Raw genomic sequence first — 16,227 nt, 5'->3', positions numbered from 1 at the left:
CACCTACAGTGTCAGTGCAGCTGCCGGGGGGATTTAGGAAGTGTTAGCCCGTAAGTGTTAGTCACTGTTACACATGCATTTTAAAACCCTTGAAAACAAACTTTAATGACTGTATCTAAGCTCTTTTTATTGCAGTGTTTCTCTCTGTAAGCAGTAAATTGTAGATAACTGAAAATTTTATTCTGCCTTTTTACTATGCTATACATTTTTATTTTGGCAAATTCGGGTTTTTTACCTCCTAAAACATCTTCCTTTACATTGTAATTAATAGTATTTATTTTATCTTTCTTACTTTCTTAGTTATTTTATGCTATACACGTTTATGCTTCCACAAAATCATAGCTAATGCATCACCATTTGCTGCTGCCACTTATTTTTAAGAAAATAATAATAGGTCAAAAACCTAGGAAGCAACTGAGTATGTTTACTCATAGCATTGATCAGTCCAATGCAATAATTGTATTTTGAAAGTTACTTGTTTTCTTTTACAATAATAAATCAGTTAACGAAGTATAATGTAAAAGGCCAAGTTTATAAACTCCAAACTTACTTTATCATTCAGCTTTAAATATTAAGTTCCATATTAATTCCCTTCCAACCATCAGTGTAAGGTTCATGTAAGTTAAGTTGAGTACAAGCTTTTAACCAAGTCCCTGGCTGTGAATAGAGCAAATCTGTGTACTGGAATGCTCTTTGGTTTTTTTCCTGGTTTTAGCAAATGGTATTGAATGGAATTTCATCCTTTTAAAGATGTGCATCTTAGTACATACTGAAATTTCTAATCCCTTTTTTTCATTTGTTGGTTGAAAAGGCTGTAAATAATCAGGTAGGTTCATCTTGTTTTAGCAGTTTCTGTATTTATTTGTTGAAAGCAGGGCTTTGCACTCCTGATAGCCTCACAGAATATGGGAAGCTAGTCATTAACCCCCAAATTTTCTTTCCCCTTTCTTTCTTCCCCCTGAATTAGTCTTGGGTAGTGAGAAAGAATCGCGCTGGACGCTGAGTTGCCTCAGCTCCTGCAGAAGCTGGGAGCGGAGCGCTGCAGGTGGGACGTGCCGGAGGAAGTACGTAACTCCCAATCCACGTTTTTAGCCGGCTGCCAGAGTAGGCTGTGGCATGCGTGGTAGCTGGTGTTTCCGTGTGTTGTTGGTATAGTCACGGTGAAAACTTCTTCAAAATGTTAGAGGGAGTGTTTCTAGGAGTGTTAATAAAAATCAGTAGCTGTCATCATGTAAAGTATTGCTTGCGGTTGGGCTCTGGGCAGGGAGTCTGAGGGTAGGAGCGAAGTCTGTCCTGTAAGGCCATCAGATGTGCCCGAGGGGCGAGTTGCCGTGAACGAAGCCGGGGTGGTTCAGCCAAGGGAAAATGCCAAGCGAATGGTTCCATGTGGGGTGACTGCTGATTGACCTGCCTCGCCTGGGTGAACAGGGCTTAGTGCCAAGGTAGTAAACCGTCACGAACGAATGTATATTGGAGAACTCTGTTTCATTTGGTACTATTTTGATTATCCCACTTTTTTAAAATTATTTGTGGCTCCGTTTGTCTTCCCTGTGAAGCTCAGCTGATTGGGATATTTGATTTTGATTTTATCCACAATTAGGTTCTTGCTTTGCACACAAAGCCGAGCTATTCCAGTAGATGCAGTGACTCCTTACTTGATTCCTGTGATCTGTTTAATTGAATTGTGGCTCATACCTTATTTATAATAGCGTAACTTTATGTTTTATTTCCTATTCTGTCTTTTTTTTGGTCTATCCAATTCTCTAAAATCCTACATAAACAATGAAAAGCAAGTATCAGATGTAGGGAATAACTGCAGTGGATGTTATTCTTGAAATTGTGCAAGGTTATTCATTCAGAAAGTTAACTAATCCTTATTTCAGTGTAGTTTTAGCAGAAATGCATGATTTAGCTTTATAATTGCAAAAGTTCTTAACAAATGAATTTAACAACACTCTCATAGCTTTTTTTTTTTTAAATTTATTAAAAAGACTATTGATAATGCTTATGGAAACATTTTATTTTAACATCGATTAATTACACAGCATTTGGAGATTAAAATTTTCTTCAAGATCATGTTGCATGATATTCCGGTGCTTTGTTCATGGTAAGTTCAGCACCCCTCCCCGATCTCTGCAGCTCTCAGCTGGAAACAAAGGCCACTAAAACTTTACCTGTATTACTCTTCCATCATTGAGCTGTCTACCCCTTCCTTACAAAGACTGAGCTGTTCCTTTATAATTACCAGCAAAGCAAAATAAGCATTTAGGCTAAAAGAAAGCTTTAGTTCTGCCTTTTACAGGTTTTGTGTATAATTGTCTTCAGGCCTCTTTTACATCTTCAAAGCATAGTCTGCTGAACAATGTTATCACTGTAATTTTACTGTTGTGCAGACAGTGAGGTAAGGGATTACCTTTGTAATCCTTACCGTTGGTGTGAAATGCACGGTAAAAACACATAAATATACTAAAAGTGTCAAGTGGAGATCCAGCTAGGCTCTGAAAGAACAGATTCCTCAGAACACGGGTACAAAGATATTTGAAAAATAATGCATTTTAGAATGGACCCCTTCCAAGCATGCTTTTTAGAGGGAATTACGAATAGGAATCAGGTGAAATGTTTCCCATCTTTTCTCCAACTGTCTAAGCATGAATGTGGAAAAACCTGGAGGGGTAATAGGTTTTCTGCGGGATGTCTGCTAAGTCAGAGAACTTCTTGACTTCAGTGACGCCCCACAGTAGGAAGGTTCCTTAGGAATACAGCCAGGAATCGTGTAGAATCATAGAATCATGGAATCGTTTAGGTTGGAAAAGACCTTGAAGATCATCCAGTCCAACCATTAACCTACACTACCAAGTCCACACTAAACCAATCAAGGGTAGACTAGACTAAACCATGTCCCCAAGTGCCACCTCTGCCCGTTTTTTGAACGCTTCCAGGGATGGTGACTCCACCACCTCTCTGGGCAGCCTGTTCCAATGCTTGACCACCCTTTCCATAAAGAAATTTTTCCTAATATCCAACCTAAACCTCCCCTGGCGCAGCTTGAGCCCATTTCCTCTCGTCCTACCGCTAACTCCGTGGGAGAAGAGACCAGCACCCAATGTATGTTGAGGAGGAGTGACTCAGAGCTGAGTGTTAGGGTTCTTCTGGTAACTCCTAGTTTTAACACACTTTTCAACTTCTTTGATGTAAGAAAAAAAAAGGGGGGGGGGGTTAATTCTTTTGCTTTTAATGGGTTAGGAGAATTCATTCTATATTGTTTTAAAAGTCAGAAGTAAAGCCGTTACATGAGTAAAGAAACAAATACTGCTTGATTTTTAAAATATATCCTTGAGAATTCTGGTTTTGTGATAATCCAAGTTTCAGTCAAAGACCAGTTTTCATAGAAAGTGTTGTTAAGGGGGGGGAAGATGTTGAATGTTGCTATTTTATATAAAAAAGGCACACGGCGAATGTGCAGTATGTAGTTTTCCTGGAAGCTTATCAAAGTTTCATGTCAAGTTTTAATTTTAGCAGCAGTTTTCTGCCCTTTGCGGTCTGAACGAGACCTTCAGGTTGCCGAGGAGTGCTGAGGAGCTGGTGCATGCGGTTCTCAGGGGAAAACGCCTATTGCACTGCAGCTGTAACTTCATAGTGCCATTTATCTGCCTTTACCTCTCCGAAACAGCTTCTGCATCTGGAAAAATGTAAATACTTGGTTTTAACAGGATATTTTTATTATGAGTGTTGTTCACATGAATTATTAAATTAGCCTTAACTTCCACCGCTTGATTTCATTCATCTGCTCTCCTGCAGAGTTGAAAAGGTGTCCTGGTTTTGGCTGGGATAGAGTTAATTTTCTTCCTAGCAGCAGGCACAGCGCTGTGGTTTGGATTTAGTAGGAGAAGAATGCTGATAACACGCTGATGGTTTAGTTGTTGCTCAGCACTGCTCATGCCAGTCAAGGGCTTTTCAGCTTCCCATGCTCTGCCAGGCGCACAAGAAACTGGGAGGGGGCACAGCCGGAAGAGTTGATCCCAACTGCCCCAAGGGCTATTCCATACCATATGACGTCATGGGCAGTATGGAAACTGGGGGGGTTGGCCGGGGAGCAGCGATCGCTGCTCGGGAACTGGCTGGGCATCGGTCGGCGGGTGGTGAGCAATTGCATTGGGCATCACTTGCTTTGGATATTATTATTACTATTATTATTATATTGTTATTATTATTATTTTATTTCAATTATTGAACTGTTCTTATCTCACCCCAGGAGTGTTTCTCGCTCTCACTCCTCCAATTCTCGCCCCCGTCCCATCGGGCAGCGAGCGGCTGCGTGGTGCTGAGCTGCTGCCTGGGGCTGAACCCCGACAAAAGGACTGTTTCAGAAAGTCAGTCCCAAAAAGGTGTAACAGGTGTCTTAAGACCGAGTAATCACTCAAAGTTGCTGTGTTTTAAGTATAGAAATAATTATATAGGCTATGAGCTTTATGGAGATGTAGCGGCTCATTATCTAACACAGACTAAAGAGATAAGCAGGTTTTGTTATTTCTGCAGACTAGCAATTCAAAAGGAAAAGATGGTGTGAAGTGAGAAAATGCGGTTTAATGTATTATGATTGTATTTCGGGTGTTACATTTTACTTTGCTCTGAGTTTAACAGTGGATCTGCAGTCTTTTTTTTAAATCTGTGTGATTTATGACTGGGCTATCGTTTTGGTTTTTTTTTTAAAGTAGGTTCTCACAGACTCTTAACACTCAGCTCCCGAAGGATTGTATACTGGGGTAGACTTGGCTGATACGTAGCTAACGGGAAGTTTTTTCACCACAAATACTGTTAGTAAGTGCAATACCTGTGCCTTACCTTGGCCAGTGCCATACGTATTTCAGAGCGTATCTATGAGGTAGGGGCTGGACAAAGACAAAAGGGGGGCACTGCGTGTCCCTCGGAGCTGGCACTCTTGCACCCTCTGTTCCTTGCTTATTCCCCACGTCAGCGTGTTCAGTGCGTTAGAGTCGCAGTCCCATTTTTATGTGAAATGAAAACTTGGCTCAGTTGAGGTCATGTAACGCAGACTGGAAAAGCAGATTAAAATAGTAGTTCAGATTCAGTTGGATATAGTGTATCATTACTTTATACTAGCTCAGGGCATGTGTTTCACTGTAGTTCCATACTAGGGGACAATTTGTGAATTTTGAAAGGCTGTTGATCTCAGAATCGGAAGAATTTGTTGCTTATTTAAATTTATTTTTATTTTTAACCTTGGTATTAAACGTTCAATTCGTTGACAAAAACTTGTTTATGAATTACAATGTAATTTGCATTCCTTCGTGGAAGATTTCCTTCCTAATACATTTAGCTGTCCATAGCATTTAATTTCCATCAGGATTTTAAAAAGACAAACCTTTCTTTAAAATTCAAAACCTTTTTTCAGTATCTCTTCATTTTTTTTCATTCATCACCAGGATTTCATCCTAAAGCTTATAAACCAATTGATAATCATTGTTCTATCAACATGCTAAACAAATGAACAGGAATACTTATTCTGATGATATTTTGCGTGTGTACGGTGAATTTTTTTTCATTGTAAAATTAAACAGACTAAATGGCAGTACCTTCCATATCCCAGTTTTTGAGCTCCATCATTAAAGTTAATGCAAAATAAAGTTTAGACAAAGAAAAGCAAACACACAGTTGGATGTAATTTAAACCACATTTTGAAGACTGCGTTGGCTAAGTGAGTGTGGATTATATTCCAGTATTGTTTTCAATAATAGTGTTACCATGGAAATTAATGCATATGCATGTCCAGGAACCCTCCACGCACTGATGTACAGCTACGGTAAGCTGGGAGCGCTTGAATTGTGTTAGCTTACTTTTGTAACATCTGCTTGACTTCTTCACCCACTTCCTGTAGATGTTTTCATCATATCCTATCATTGCTTCCCTTTTCTCTCTCTGCCTTCTCTCCCACCACCCCAAAAAACCCATTATTTGTTCCTTGTGCCCGTTAGGCATGCAGATACTACACTGAGTATTTTGTTGAGGAGCTGGCGCTGCAAGCATTGGTTCAAATTTAGGGAGACCAGATAGTAGAAGGAGGAAACAAAGACTGGCTTATGTAATTGGTTAACATAATTGAGTTTTAAACACACAGAAAAACAAACAACTTTCTGTAGCTGTTGTGACAAAACCACTGGTCAGGACTTCCACATGCAGTTCCCAGGGTTGCAAAAATCTGTTTGCTTGTGGGTACAAGCCATTCTTCCCAATTGTTGTTCTATCTAGATGAAAAAAGGTCAGGGTAGGACAGTTTATATTCCTGTTTGTACAAATGCCTAGCAGAATAAAGGCATGATGTGGAGTGGTATTCCTATAATTCTACTGCAAAAAGTATATTCCGTGTATTCACTGTAATTCATTTCAGGAGTGGTCCAAAAGTTCAATGCGATAATGTTTTTGTATTATGAATCTTAGACTGAACACTGAGGTTTCTTTTATTGGAGCTTTCTTTTTTTTACTATATATAAAACTAAATTTTCTTCATATATATATATAAAAAAGATAAAATAAAGATATATGTATATAAAATGTTAGTATGCCTGTGACCAAAACCTTCGCAAGAGTTTACCGTTATAAAGGACATTGTAAATATTTCGGTTAATCTTAAAAGCAATTAAGCATTAGGGGCATTGTGGAATATAGAGGTCTAAAGTGCAACCTGCTGATCAAATCCGGTTCATAGCGGTGATTTGACCTTTCTTCGTCCAGATGGGTGGGGGACTATTTATCTCGACGAGTTTTAAGAAGCAGCCTTTTTTGTTGAATGCTGATGGACAGTTGATGGACCAAAGTACTACTTAGCGTTTTAAATCCGGTAGAGGTGCTCTTTATATATTATAGATGCAGATTATTGATGGGTCCTCTCAGGTATCCAGCCTAAGCAAAGGAAAAAATCATTGAGCACATTCCATTCTTTTTAGGTTCTTAAACTGCATTTATTGTTGTGGAATCTGAGTGCATTCCTGTGGTTCATTAAGTGATTGGACTGTCATCTCTGTAACAGATTGTTAATCCATTACCCTCCCTCTGAGGAAAATTGTACTTTTAAATCATTTTTAATTCTGTTTTGCTGTGAAGTGCTCCGAGCTGTTATTTGTGAAATTGGGTCAAAGCAGTAAGTTAGGCATGCAGAAAGAGTAAATATAGCAGAGCTACCCAGTGACTTCTCGTTTTATCGTCTGTTCATTTGAACAGGATACAATTCTGGCAGAATTGCTTCAAATCAATAAAGAGTATATAGTTGGGTATCACGAACATGATTCGCTCCTGGACCATAAGGAGGAAGAGGAGCTCACTGAAGAAGAAAGGAAGGCAGCATGGGCAGAATATGAAGCCGAAAAGAAGGTAAAGCTATCTAATCAGGTTTACATATATGAAAATAACCTTTCCAGATTTAAGTACCGCTTACCTTTTCAGTTTGTTTGGGGGAAATTAATTTTCTTGCAGGCCAAGAAATGGATATGTAAAGCAAATTTTGACACGAAAAACGGAGACACCATATCTTGTTTGCTCTTTTGAGCTGGCCTTTTGTGTGTATTTTCTTTGATACTTTCATTTAAAAGTTACTTTTTCCTTTTACAGACACATTTTTTTCTATTTCATAATAAAACCTAATTGCTGTCTTGTGTAATACCTCTGTTTCACCATTTATGGGAAATTTCTAGCTCCATTAAAGGTATACAATTGATTTCAGAATTTTTTGCCCCGATCCCACACACATATAAGCATCTGCCAGAAAGGACCTAAAAGCTTGCTCCCCCCCACCCCACCCCCCATTATTCCCTGTGTCTTGTTTATTTGATATTTAAGCAGGTGGTAGAATGAAGAAAATTGTAAGTTGGCTACAGGTTTGGGATTTTTTTTTTATTGCAAAAGGAATATGGTAACTTGGTGTAACTGGAGTCTAATAGCAGAAAATTCCTGGAAAGGCAAAGTTTGGTATTCAGATCTGATCAGTATTCTGAAAGTACAAAAAGCGGATGTATAAATTGCCACTGACCATCTTGAGTGAACAAATGACAAGTGAAATGGAATATTGGGAGAGGGTTTTGTGAGGGAGAAGAAATAGGAAGATATAATACAGTTAGCGCTGCAATTGCCCTCTGAGAAATCCATATGGGAGATAAGCGTTATATTCCCGCTAATAAATTATGCGTTTCACTTCTTCAAAATTTGATTACAGTGAGCTCAAACTCAACATTAAGTAGTGGGTTTGCAATATTCAAAATGCATCTTAACTTAAGAGATAAGCCTTGGTCATTTTTTTTTTTTTTTCTTAGTATACCAAATAATTATAATTAAGCTAAACTCCCGTATTGCTCAAGACTAGAACTTAGGTTCCTCTGTGACTAAAATGTCCCTTCTGAATTGAGGTTTGGAAAGGATCTTCGGTTTACTGAGACAGGTTAGCCTTCATGCGCAATGTGCAGCGCTTGTCGTCTTCTCTGAGTGCTGATTTGTCTGCATATGGTATTTCATGAGTTACTATAGAAGACCACAAATTACCGGAGTTATTCAAATGTAAGCGCATTTTGTGTTTTTAAGGGCTTGACTATGCGTTTCAACATGCCAACCGGGACCAATATGCTTCCCACAAATTTCAACTCTCAAACACCATATATTCCTTTCAATTTGGGTGCTCTGTCAGCAATGAGTAATCAACAGCTGGAGGTGAGTAGCAATCCGAGTAGTGTAACGTGTCTGTGTTGCTGTAGGCGTGCGTGGGTTTTTTCTGTCACAAATAATGGATAATGTCATTCTTAAATATCTTGATATTTAGGTAACTGTATCCTATTTTTAATAGGATTTCTGTGCGTGTGTGTAGCTATATTGAAGCCTAACTTGTATGCGTATAAACCTATACCTGTGTAGTATCTCAGGATTCTGGAAGATTAACTGCGTTCTTTGCAGACATGAATGACCACATCTAGGTTTCTACCTCCATCTGTCTTCTGTCCAAGGAGGAATGGGAGAGGAACGCATGCTCTGTTCCCAGTTGTCTCAGGTCTTGGTTTGCCATCTTAGCTGAAGTAGCTGAGGGCATTTCTTCCTAATAAGATGCCAGGCTGTAAACTGCAGGAGGTGAAGCACAGTTGTCTTAGGATGCCTGCTGGTGCCTGGTGGGGAGTCGCTGCCGAAGAATGAAAACCTCTAACAAAGTGTGCAAACCAGGGGGACCTGTGTTGCGGAATAATACGCAATATATGCCAGTATTGTGCTAAAATAGGTAATTTAGCATAATAGATAATATTCTGAACACATAGAATGAGTTGAAACTGTAATGTCATGAAAGTCAGTATCACAGAAAATTTGCCTGGGTAGAAATGTAGAACTCCTGTGATGGTCTGAAAACCTTTGGGTACAAAAATAGTTGTTACAAATACTGTCCACTGTACAGATTGGCAGATTTATACATGCTGTGCAGTTACTCTATGCTGAAATTCATTTGTGTGGAAGCTTAGACTCATTGACTTGTGCAAATTGAGAGGAAAAAGTAATTAAAGTCTAGGTACACAAGGCAAAAATGAAGAAACCTTACAGAAGGTTGGCAAAGAGATGTGTTATTTGTATCTGTGCTTTATAATTAGTTTTCTGGTGTTTTCTCAGGACCTTATTAATCAAGGAAGAGAGAAAGTTGTGGAAGCAACCAACAGTGTAACTGCAGCAAGAATTCAGCCCCTTGAAGACATCATTTCAACCATAGTGAGTGATGCGGGTAACTGTAGGTTTAGGTCAGGAGATGGGGAAACGTTAAACATTATCAGGCAAAGAAATTACCATTGTATATGGTCATTCAGCTAATTGCATTACTAATGAATACAATTTCCAGTTTGTATTTTTATATATATATAATATATTATACCTTATATATGTATTATACCTTTATCCCTGCAGCTTGCTGTAACCCATAATGGTATCTAGATGACATAGAGCCTCAGAGGCCTAACAGTTTAGATCCATAATTACTTGCCGTGCTCTGAAAATGCTGATTTTCTACAAATAAGAATAATAATTACACACAAAAAAGATGTATTTCCTATATCTTGTCCTTATCTGTCTATCTTGGGCTGCCACATTTGTCCCTTGCTCCCAATAATCTAGAGGTGTATTACTTTAATTAGCAGTTAGAAGAACTAATAACTCATAGTTCCAATTCTGGTGAAGCATAATATTGCATTTACTGGAAGTCGGGCTGTGTTTTAACTCTTGATGCAACTCTGAACATAATGCAAGACCTCAGCTACCATTATGCTTTTGTTAAAATGACTAGTGCCAAGAAGGTTTTGGTTTTTTTCCTTTTCAGTGGAAAGAAAATGTTACGCTCACAGAGAGCCAAGTACAGGCCCTGGCACTAAGCAGGCAGGCAAGCCAGGAGCTTGATGTCAAGCGCCGAGAAGCCATCTATAACGACGTCCTTACTAAACAACAGATGGTAAAATATCTAATATTTATTTGATCAACTGTCTGTGTTTGAACTGGGATGTTGAGTATGGACTTTGCATTTGTGTGCTCATAAAATAGAAGTATATGTTTAAGTACATAAATGTGTGCTTACAGAATGTGTGTTTCAACGGGTCAGGTATTTGCTGGCATTGTGTAACGGTGTATGTGACGTAACATGAGGAGGCGGTGACTTCTGCGGTGTGTTGGATTGCATTGCTCAGCCTCGTCAAAGGAGACTCCATGAGAAGTTCATTTAAAAAAAAAAAAAAAAAAACACTTGCCAGATTTTTCTGTTGAAGTAGTTTGCTTGAAGGTCATGAGGCTTAAAAAGAAATCTGATTCCTAGAGCTCAGAAAGCAACTTACGAAACACACATCTTAGAAAGTATTGGTAATGGTTTTTTAGCTTAGAATTATTTTGCAAAATCTGAAAGTTGCCCAGACTATGTCAATGGGAAGAGTTTTCTCTTAGGCAAAGAAACATTTAGCGACAGTCCGCGTGCAGGACTTTCAAAGGGAAGATAAATGGTACCTGACAAATAACGTTGTAACTTATATCTGGGAATAATTTCACAGTGTAGTGCATGTTGCCGTAGTAACTTACCTAAATGCTGCCTGCAATACAATAGGCAAGTCATTAAGAGAGCTTAGCCCTAAATGGTGTTACTAAATGGTTTCTACAGTAATGAGCTTGTGAATACCATCGCATTAGTGATGGTGATAACAATGGTGCTTTCTTCCTTCAGCCACGCTATCCCTAACAAATTGATTTTAACTCTGAACTTGATACTTGCAGCATTGCGACGGGTCATGCAGTTGTAACAGCTCTGCTTTCCCTTCACAGTTGATCAGTTGTGTTCAGAGGATACTTATGAACAGAAGACTACAGCAGCAGTACAATCAGCAGCAACAGCAGCAAATGTCTTACCAGCAAGCAGCAATGAGTCATCTCATGATGCCAAAGCCTCCAAATTTAATCATGAATCCTTCCAACTACCAACAGATAGATATGAGAGGAATGTATCAGTCAGTGTCGGGTGGTATGCAGCCACCGCCGTTACAACGAGCACCACCCCCAATGAGAGGCAAAAATCCAGGGCCTTCCCAAGGGAAATCAATGTGATTTTGCACTAAAAGCCTAAAGGATTGTTAAAATCAGAGAAAGAACTTTTATTTTTTTAGGAATCAATGGCTTAACAGAACTCAACTGTAAAAAAAAAAAAAAAAAAAAAAAAGTTTGGTTGGTCCCCTTAAATGCCATGTTCCATATTGGTGTTTCAGCTTTGTTTAAATAGGACATAATGTTTTCCCCATTGTCAGTGATGTTGCCTAGAATCTTCTTACATATGTTGAGTACAGGAGATAAGCAGTTGTTTTCAGTGAAAACAAGTCCTCCCGTAATAGTAGCATCTCCACAGGTTTCCTGTCTAAACTCCTACGCTTGCTTTTAGTAGCTGCGAAGCTGTCATCAGATTTGAGAAGCTTAGGAAGGACTGCAGGTCTGTATGTTTCAGTATATACCATATGTGAATTGTAAACAGCTGAGTTCTCGATTAGAGTTGATTCCTCAAATTATGGAATACTTTTCTGCTTACCCATTTCTTTATATTAGTGGGAATATTGTAACAGAAATAGTCTGGTTTCCTTTCGACTGAGGTCTGGACTCATACTCTTGTCATCTATGCTGAATGAAACAGGAACTGAAAATACTCTTTGAAACAGAATTGAGTGCAATATTCTTAAATACTACTGCTCTGAAACTTTTGAGTCGTGCAGTTACATAGAAACTGTGTATACAGCCTTAAATAGTGACTTGGGGAAGGTGGTTGTTCTTCCCCAGTCTTCTGCCATTTTTTATTTTCAGTTTTATGTGATGGAATAACAAACGGTGATCTTAGACTTGGAGATGTTTTTCCTTCACACGCTAATTTACTCTATGCGGAGTCCAATACAAAGCACATTTCTGTTAACTCCTTAATGCTGGTGCTACTGTCTCTTCCCATTGCCGGCAATGGGAGACGGGCCAAGAAAATGAAATTCCTGGTATTTGGGGGGTTAAAATAGTGATGGTGGCCAGGGTCAAACCCTGTTATATACAGAACTTTAAAATGGCAGAACCATTGCCGATTTAAAATCGATACAAAGAAAGTGCTGTAGCAACTTCCAGAGCTGCCAGAAGAGTGAAAGAACTTTTCCTCTATTAGGTAAGAGATTTGGTTATGCACTCCTCCCCGGTCCCTTTCGTTTGTGTGCAAACAGGACGTAGTACACAAAGAGCTTGATTTCTTTTGGTTTTGGTTTTAATGTAGACCAGAGAGAAATTTCTGGTTCATTATGTATCATTAGGACTCTCTGTACCCACACTTTTTGTGCTTGTGAAGATCTAATTAAATACAAATAGAGCTTTTCCTTTGAATATAGTTTGGTTGATTCTTTCCCCCCCCCCCTCCAAAAAAAAAAAAAAAGTTGATAATCTGGGGGTAAAAGTAAGTGACAGGAACATTTGAGGCAACGGTGTATGGACTACACAGAACTCTGGAGAAACGAGCGGACGGAGGCATTTGCTCCAGATATTGCTGGACTCCTCGACTTGCTGACGTGAACTAAAATTGTTTTGGTTTCTGGAAGGTTTCTTGCAGGAGTTTTGAGTTCTTGCCCTGAACGGACAAGTGGTTTTTGCATCTAAATATGCAAATCTTACGCGACGTTTCGTTTTGTGATTGGAAACTTGGTTTGTGATCTGAACAGAGTTTGTTTGATCTGTTGCAAAACCAGCTCACAAGTTGCTGTCTTGGACTCCTTTATTACAAGATACCACAAAAGAACCTCAGTATGTTCTAGTGCTTTGCCAGCTCTACAATTAAATTTAATTTGGGAGGAGGGGAGCAAAAAGAGACGTATTCACACTAGAAGAAACAAAACGTGAGACTTTGAGACAAACATTTGAAGGCAAATGTACTCTGGGCAACTCTCACCGATATTCCTACGTATCGTGAATAAGAGAAATACTTTCTACCAAACCTGGGAATGTTCAATGGAGTTTTACAGTAACTCAAAGACTTAAATGTGGAAGTTTTAGGCAACATTTAAAGGCACATTTTTTTTCATTCTGGACAAAACTCTGGATAACAGAAGCCTAACGCATAAGAAGACATCAGAGAAAAGCATTGAAAGAAAACTTGGACCACTTTGCATACATGTTTCTCACTTGACATTTTAGCTGCATAACAATGTGCTTTGAGTATAACATCAAGCTTTAACAAATATTTAAAGACAGAACGTACATCAGTAAGATAATAAAAGGCTCATTTTTATATTTGTTTTAGATGTTTTAACTAGATGAAATGGCTTAAGATGACGAATAAAAATGTTGCTTGTAATACAGTTTTGCCTGCTAAATTCTCCACATTTTGTAACCTGTTTATTCCTTTGGATGTAAAGCGTTTTTGCTTAGTATTGTGATATTGTATATGTTTTGTCCCAGTTGTATAGTAATGTTTCAGTCCATCAACCAGCTTTGGCTGCTGAAATCATACAGCTGTGAAGACTTGCCTTTGTTTCTATTAGATGGCTTTTCAGTTCTGTATTAAATATCCTAAGTACTATAGAAAAGGTGTCACCTCTTCCTATAAGGCTGTTTTGTAATATATATAAGGACTGGAAATGTGTTTTTAAAGAGAAGAAGCATTCAAGTATGACGATATACTATCTGTGTTTTCACCATTCAAAGTGCTGTTTAGTAGTTGAAACTTAAACTATTTAATATCTCATTTAATAAAGTGACCAAAATACATCAACGTGCCTTGTGCTACATTCGGAATACAGCTTTAGCTCCGCAGGGATCCAGGCTGAGAGCGTGTCTTTTGAGAACCGCGCTGCGCTGTGAGTTGAAGCTCTCGGATTCTTTGTACAGCGAGGTACCCGCTACCGCATGTAGCCGTTAATTTCTTTTAGGGAAAATAGTTGTGGTCCAGGTTTTCAGATTGACTGAATTTAATGGTTGGACTGGATGGTCTTAAAGGTCTTTTCCAACCTAAACGATTCTGTGATTCTGTAATTAATAGTAGCTTCTGCAGCCAATCTCTGTTAAAAACGAAGAGTTGAGTTATCGCCCAGCAATGAGAAATGGTTAAGAGCGAGGTGAACTTCGACTTGGTCAAATTAGAATAACCTACTGGCATATTTTAACCTCAGAACTGTACGCCTCTCTTTCTTAGTTATTAAATCCCACCTCTTGGGCAAAAAACCCTTTCCTAGACAAAATCGCGTGACGGTTGTGCTTGAAATCCGCCCCTACGCTCGTTCCCTGTGCTTGAGGCTTTTTTGTGGCTCCTGGCCAGCGCCGCGGCCGCGTTCCTGCCCCGGATGCCGCTGCTCGGGGAGGCGCCGCTGCCCTCCCCGGTAGCTGGGAAGGGACGGATGCCACGGAAATGGTGTCCGGGGTTGAAAATTGTGCTACAAGGGGCAGCGTGGGCCACGTGGTTTTAAATATCCCCGTAACTTTGAGCTCGGTGCAGTACTTTGACAGAGGGCAGCGGGAGGCTTGTGGCGGAGGTGCAGGCTGTCTGTGTTGGGCTGGGGCGCGTCCTGGGCGAGCGCCCGTCGGAAGCAGCCCTGCCAGCTGCTGGAACGCCGCGGCCGCGCCCGGCTGTGTCGGTGCTAATGCTGGCCCTGCGGGCTCCTTGTCTTCACCTTCAAAGCAGAACCGCTCAGGGCACGTAAAGAAACCCATCAGTTCAAGGAAAAAGAGTTTTGGAGTTGGATAAATTTTCAGTATTTATGGAAAGACAAATGTCCTAAGCAATTCCCAGCTTGGAGATGTTTGGAAAAACGCTGGTGTTGCAGCATCGGCCACGTAAGCAGGCAGCATCTGAACTTCCCAGACGCGCTCAGGGGTTGAAATAACCCCGTGTGCAGCCTCCGTGCGCTGGAACACGCCCTGGCCACGCGTCCCAGGGCAGAGCACGGGCAGGCTGCCGCCCGCGCGCGTCCTCGGGAGAGCTGCACTGCTGCCGAAGGCCGGGAGCGAGCCGTGGCCTCGGAGGTGGCTTGGGCCTCGGAGGCGTGCAGGGGCCTTCCTCCGGCCATCGCAGGCCGGGCGCTCTGCAGCGAAGGGTCTGGAGAAGCCGCCGGCCTGCCGTGTCCACGCGGGATGGGCGGTTCGTCCTTCCGTGCGTGACGCTGGGCCCCTCCGCGCGTGCAGGCGCTGCGCGGCAGACGCGCAGCGAGGCCGTTTCTCATCTGGCTGTAGCTCCCGTGCCTGCTGTGCCCGTGGGGAGCCGGTGCCCGAAGGAGGGTGCCGGGGAAGGGCTGAGGCCCGAAATGGGGACGCTGCCCTGGGGAAGGGCAGGCTCGGGGGGAAGACGAGCACAGGGGGAGGTGGGGTCACCCCTTGGGCCTGCGCTCGGCCGCTTCCGAGGCTTCAAAGGCCACCTTGGCTTTGTGTTCAACGACCGGTGCACAGGAAAACTATCCGAGATGCTGAATGTGAAACTGTAATCCATACCTGGGGCGTTAATCGAAGCTTAATCCGGTGACAACAGCCACTTCCGCAGCTCAGTTCCACGAAGTGCGTTTCTCATGTCTCTGGATTTTTGTGGATGCCCACGAGCAGCAGCGCAGGCGGATGCGGGCGCTGGCAGCATCCTGGCGGTGATCTGCCACGCTCCGTCACGGGCGTCGTGGTGCTAAATACTTCCTGGTACAGAGAGGGAAGAGCCTGAGCCTCCTCAGCGGAGTTGAC

General features: G+C 41.0%; 1 protein-coding gene across 8 annotated transcripts in view; it reads left to right on the top strand.

Annotated features, from left to right (window-relative positions):
• Positions 1-12,917, top strand: part of ATRX (ATRX chromatin remodeler) — an 89,422-nt gene extending 76,505 nt beyond the window's left edge. For all 8 annotated transcript variants that reach the window (XM_075720749.1, XM_075720746.1, XM_075720747.1 and 5 more), the window contains 5 exons: positions 7,237-7,386; positions 8,587-8,712; positions 9,649-9,744; positions 10,346-10,474; positions 11,329-12,917. In XM_075720749.1, coding sequence (XP_075576864.1) covers positions 7,237-7,386; positions 8,587-8,712; positions 9,649-9,744; positions 10,346-10,474; positions 11,329-11,607 — 780 coding nt within the window. In that variant the 3' untranslated portion in view covers positions 11,608-12,917. The remainder of the gene's footprint in view (positions 1-7,236; positions 7,387-8,586; positions 8,713-9,648; positions 9,745-10,345; positions 10,475-11,328) is intronic.
• The last annotated feature ends 3,310 nt before the right edge of the window (positions 12,918-16,227 follow it).

The sequence above is a fragment of the Pelecanus crispus genome, chromosome 13 (genome assembly GCF_030463565.1).
Source record: "Pelecanus crispus isolate bPelCri1 chromosome 13, bPelCri1.pri, whole genome shotgun sequence".
Lineage (NCBI taxonomy): Eukaryota > Metazoa > Chordata > Aves > Pelecaniformes > Pelecanidae > Pelecanus > Pelecanus crispus.
The sequence above is the reverse complement of the archived record's forward strand: the minus strand, read 5'-3'. Positions and strand labels throughout refer to the sequence as shown.